Raw genomic sequence first — 6,019 nt, forward strand, 5'->3', positions numbered from 1 at the left:
CTTCAACTTGTGGCTGGCATACACCATCTCGCTTTCCCCGTTGTTCTTACAGAACACACACCAGCTAGGCGGTCGGGTTGCAGTACCCATTGCTCCACCTCTCCACTTTCTCGGTCTAACTTGCCAATTCAGTGTAATTATAAAACATATTTTTCTTGATTATATTTTTATGATATCAATGTGCGCAAAGTGCCATGACAACCCAAAATAACTATTTTTTTATTTTGTCACTTTGCTGTTATTTGACCTAGAAGGAGACCTTCGTTTACCGCTCCTCTTTGCAAAATCTGTTTTAACATTACTGCCATGCAAAAGTTATTTATGTCCAGCCAACGAGGTGAGTTGGATCTTATTCATGATATTGCTGATATAAATTATTAATCAATTCTTTATTTTCATGTGATATTATTCTAACGATTGTGGAATATGATGGATATTTATGTTTTGGAACTTGGTTCATATTGATGTCCTTTTTGTTTATATTACGTAAATGTACTTGAAACATAGTGATATGACAATTGGTTATGAATGATGAGAATTAGTAAAGAATTATTGTATGAAATGTTAAATGATCGTATACGTCTTGTTTGAAATGCCATAGTTGAGGAAATTTCACTAAAAGAGTAATTTAATAAGACTTGATTAATATATGTTTAATTGGAAACGATATTATTGCAATGTACATATTCGATATGAAATTGTTTGAATTGTTCAATGTTTGTTACAGTTTCACGGCACTGTTTGGAATAAACTTTCAACATCCGTCCAAGCTTTAGATCTTTTGACTTTTGTCTAAATAACTTGGTGGCAGTTACATTCATCACTTTCGAAAGTTCAGTAATATGGAAGTTCAGTGGTAGGAATCCAGAGTACGCTATACTGGCAGTCGACAAAGGGAGGTCAGACATGACGTTGTTATTGAGATCGCTCATCATAGCCGGGTTCGTGATGACACGAACATCAACTCCATTAGAGTTGAAATCATCGGTATGCAAATGACTACAGATAGAGTTCTTAAAATCGCCAGAGTCTACAATTAGACAGTAGCTGACTTAGACCAAAATTATCTTGGAATGGATCAAACATGATTAATACTGGTGGTGCGCTCACTCTCAAAGCTAGTGATGCCATCCTCGGACTTCAACTTGTGACTGGCGTACACCATCTCGCTTTCCCCGTTGTTCTTGCAGAACACACACCAGCTGGGTGGTCGGGCCGCTGTACCCGTTGCTCCACCTCTACCGTTATTAGAGCGTCGACCAGCTCCTCTCATCACTTTCGAAAGTTCAGTAATATTGATGTTCAGTGGTACGAATCCTGAGTACACTGTATTGGCAGTCGACACGGGGAAAACGGACATGACGTTGTTATTGAGATTGCTCATCATAGCCGAGTTCTTGATGACACGAACATCGACTCAATTGGAATTGAAATCATTGTTGTGCAAATGACTAGAGATAGAGTTCTTAAAATCTCCACAATCAGACAGTAGCCCACTAAGACCAAAATAATCGGAGCAGGAGAGCGCCCTCAACGCTGATGAATCGTTTCTCATTTTGCTCAACCTAATCTGACGATTTTTGGCCCAAAACTTGTAATGGACGAGTAAGTACTTCTTTTTGAAGTATTCTTTTCATTCTTTGGTGTTAAGAAAAAGGAAAAAGATGGATCAGAAAAGGCAATCCTGCTCAGAAGGACAAAACTCTCCCTCCAAACCGGCACCCAAACAAGTAGCAGTCGAAGGAGTACGTGTCCGGGGAGAGTCGGGCGAGGTTTCTATTGCACGCCCGCCGGACTTTACTGGTGAATTTGACAAATACGCAGATGTAGCTGACGACCCCCGAGCTGGTTTCTACGTTTCTTCGAGGGTTCTGAGAAGCGTCTAGATGAAAAGATTGCGAAAAGGTTGGATGAAGCGTGTCTTATACTAAAGGAGCCTGATGAATTTGTCTCAGCCTGTTCACTTCAAATTGTCACCATGGATGAACTAGGAAGAGACCATTATGTGTATGTTTATTTATAGATCACCTTGTTTGTGAAATATTAACAATAGGCTTTAACCCTAATACAAGGGGGGTCCTCAACATTTTTGCGATAAATCCGCCTCATTAAATTTGTTTACTGCTCCGCTCGCTTACTTTCAACCCTTAATCAACTTTTGAGACCAAATAATGCAATATTAAAATGCATGCTAAAGACCTGCAAGACACAATTTTTTTTTTAGTGTCGGAAATTGCGTTGCTTAGGTAACTGCATTTTATGGCAAAAAACCAGGAAAACTCATTACGGATCTAATACTTCATCAGTTTTTTCCCAGTACTCATAAAAGTTGACACCAACATTCATCATGTGTAAAGACATGCAAAATTCATTTGAAGTACAGGACATTATTGGTTGTAAAATACTTATTTCTTGTTACTCTCTCAATTCCTATTTCAGGCTCCCAAAGAGTGCCGAAGCCACCATCTACCTCCGCAGGCCTCACTCCGCCTGCAGTGTCGCGTCCCATCTCAACGACCTGCATCACATAATACATTCCCCTGCTACCCCACAGAAGTCTGTCCTCCTCCTCCTTGTAGATGGTGGCCCCGACTTCAATGTCAATTTTCAAGTCAACTCTTTTTTTACGGCCAGTTTTTTTTTCAAGAAAACCTCGACGCACTTATAATTACTCAATACTGTCCCGGGCAATCGGCATACAATCCAATAGAACACCTTTGGGCCCCCTGCACACAGGCACTTACTTCCGTCTACCTTCCGAACACCTTGCCAGATGAAGATCTTCCTCCATCCATGCAAACTGGCCTTACAGCCGAGGAAAAGGAGCAGAAAGAGCAGCGTGTATTTGATGAGGCCATGAGGAGGGTGAAGGAAAGCTACTGGAGGGACTTGAGATTTGCTGGTCACCAGGTAATATTTTTTTCTAGATTATTCTTTACAAAAGACGTAAAAAAATCAAATTGTACAATTGAATCAAGGAGAAATGCAAATAAATTGAAAACTGCTTTCTTCAGTTCTATTGGTTAAATAAACTAGATAATACATATCATGAAACAACAAAGTGCTCTAAGATTGTTTGCCAAGACCCAGACCAAATCCAAAGTGAAATTGACAAATCATATACCGAAAGAAAGCATATAAACTACAGCTTTGCAAGGTTTTCGCATTTTCATCCCTTACCAGCTGAATATGTTGCGTAAGAAATGCTCCAATTTTCAGGCTTTGAAAATAGATTTCATTGTGCTTTTCTCTGGTCTCCGAGACTGTGATGTCATGTGTTAGAAGCATCGTGGTTCCATTGGTTTGTACACAGAAAGACCACAGAAAAACGGGGTGTTTTTTTTGTTTTGTTTTTTTCTTTTCCAGATTTCGTATTCATTTCCATTTTTACTCAAAGTGATATCATTACTATATATCGTTTCCCACAAGCTTGAATTGTTGAAATCTACAGCTTGGGTTTTAGTTTTTGCCATGTTTCATTTCCAATTCTTCCTGCATTCAGATTATGTGTAACATCTTTTCCTGCTGACATGCCAATTGAGAGCCAAACAAAGAATAAGTAGTTAAGATTTGTTGGTTTCCTTCCATTTGCGCACCGAATAATTGTCAGTACCATTTTCCTGTGCAAATAGACACACAATTCAATTAAAACAAACACCATGATTATCTGTGTACAAACCTATGGAATCACAACATGGTGTCATGTAATTCAGGTCATTACAGAATCTTGATAATGCCTTCTATTAATTTGAGTTTTTCTTAAGCAAAAAAAATACTCGGCTGTCGAGTGGTAAAAAATGCATAAAACTTTCATTGTTTTACTATGTTAATTTCACTTTCTCCTTTATCGAAAAATGTTGAATAATGCATATACTTACGCCTCGTTCCATTTCAATTCATTTAATCCAGGTGAATGTGCAGGTTGTACCTAGTGGGAGACCACCACATCCATACGGTCAAGACTACCAGGCAGTCAAGAAGATACTTGGGAAGTCCGCCCGTCAGCTGTCCCTCCAGCACCCAGACATCCTCCAACTCAAGCAAAATGCACAGCACATGGACAGACGGATTGGGACAACAATCTTTGTAAAATGTTCATCATGCCCTCACTGTATTCAAAATCCCATCAAGACATCACCAGAACTAATGTCCACCCTAAGGTCATTCCCCTCCCCAAGTCCCAGTCCCTCCCATCCCGGACACTTTACTACATATAAAGAATCACTACAAATCCCTGTCAATCCATGCCAACACCTCCCCCTCTACATTAGTAAGGGCTTTGGAAGATGTGCAGAAGATAAATATAATTACCTATTCACCAGTAAGGCTGAATAATCAAACAAGTCAAAGACTGCGCCTGAACCACTGCTGATTTGCGATGCACCTGATTGCCTGTTAGAAGGCAAACCTCAGAAGAAGGAGGACTGGGCAAAATGTGAAGTCTCTGGTGGCTGGATGCATTATAAATGGGTTGGACTGGAAAATCCACCACCACAACCCAGGACAAACTACATTTTGTCCTTTTTGCCAAGCAAAGTTCAAGTAGAGATCTGCAATGATTGAAGGGGTCAAAACTACAATTGGTGGTGACGTGAAGGTATTAACAGTCACAGTGTTATGATATAGTCGCAAATGTATGTCCTTGAAGCAATGCAATTACATTTGATTACTTGATATAGAAGTATAAATTGCTGAAGAATTTTTGTTTTCTAGCAACCTCGTACTAGATTTTATTTAGAACTCCTTTCAGAAAGGCTCTGAGGCATTTGGAGCAAATCTATTACGTGGATGGAAAAGGATTTAGTCTGGTTCATGTGCCATTCAAAACATTTGGCACAGAAGGGGACGAAGATGGTACAGACTACAACGAGTGGAAAGAGGGGAGAAAATATCACAGTTCTGATAGGTGCAAATGCAATTGGTCAACCTCTCCCTCCTTTTGTGATTTTCAAAGGTCACCGGTTGAATCCTGGTCTTGCAATTAAATGCACCAGCTGAAACATGTGAATCTGTGAACTGTGAATCGGAGCTCGCAATTAAATGCAAATGTGAATCAGTCTTGCAATTAAAATGCACCAGCTAAAACATGTGAACTGTGAATCAGAGCTTGTTCACAGATGATGTGGAGCTGTTTGAAACCTGGTTTGAGAAGCAGCTCCTGGCCAAGATACCCCCCAGCAAGACCAGTCAATACTCATTCTCAATGGTCACAGCTCACACATAACTTGTAACACACTCAGGCTTGCCAAAGCAAACTCAATCCATTTATTCTGCATACCACCTCATACCACCAACCAAACACATCCACTGGACAGGGCAGTTTTCAGATCCATGAAGGCCTGTTACAATCGCTGTTGTCAATCATTCATGCGGGATAATTCCAAATAAAAGTCATCACAAGGTGTGACTTCTGTGAAATATTCAGGGAAGTGTACAATAGAGACCTGACAATGGCAAGGATCGTCAGTGGGTAGCCACAGGGGTGTTTCCCTACAACCCAAGTGCCATAAGTGTCAAGCACTTGTAGCAATCCTCTATCGAGACCCACCTGGAAAGAGAGACTCCGGGTCCACATGAGTCACAAGAGACGGGCCATGAGGATGAAGAGCATCTACCAGCAAGAGACAAAGGGCAGTTGGCCCAGTCTGACAGTCAGATCAGACCTTCTTCTGCAACAACCAATACAGCTACGGACCATCCAAGAACAGCTGCTGATTGCAGTTCCAGTGCTCCTGTCTCAATGCTACATTCAACTCCATCTCCATCATTTCCTAAAACCCTTAAAAGACCCCTCATTCAGAAAACACTGAAGTGCACAAAAAAAATTTGAGGCATGTGACCGAGTCAAGGGCAAAGATGGATGATTTAATTTCTGGAAGAGATGGAGAAGATGCAAAAAAAAGGAAGAGCAAGATGTATCGAAGGAAGCACGAAAACAGGCAAGAGAAAAAAAAAGAAAGAGGATCGTGGAAAGGAAAAATCAGGAAAAGCTAGTAGCCAAAATTTATAAACAATCACA

At 40.4% G+C, this 6,019-nt stretch overlaps 1 protein-coding gene across 1 annotated transcript; it reads left to right on the forward strand.

The window, feature by feature from the left end:
* The first annotated feature begins 1,852 nt into the window (after nt 1–1,852).
* Nucleotides 1,853–4,562, forward strand: LOC121425106. The gene is made up of 2 exons (XM_041621084.1): nt 1,853–2,910; nt 3,910–4,562. Exons 1-2 carry the CDS (start codon nt 2,794–2,796, stop codon nt 4,333–4,335), a joined length of 543 nt encoding a protein of 180 aa, XP_041477018.1. The 5' UTR covers nt 1,853–2,793; the 3' UTR covers nt 4,336–4,562.
* Nucleotides 4,563–6,019: the final 1,457 nt, after the last annotated feature.

This window comes from Lytechinus variegatus, chromosome 12 (genome assembly GCF_018143015.1).
Source record: "Lytechinus variegatus isolate NC3 chromosome 12, Lvar_3.0, whole genome shotgun sequence".
Taxonomy (NCBI): domain Eukaryota; kingdom Metazoa; phylum Echinodermata; class Echinoidea; order Temnopleuroida; family Toxopneustidae; genus Lytechinus; species Lytechinus variegatus.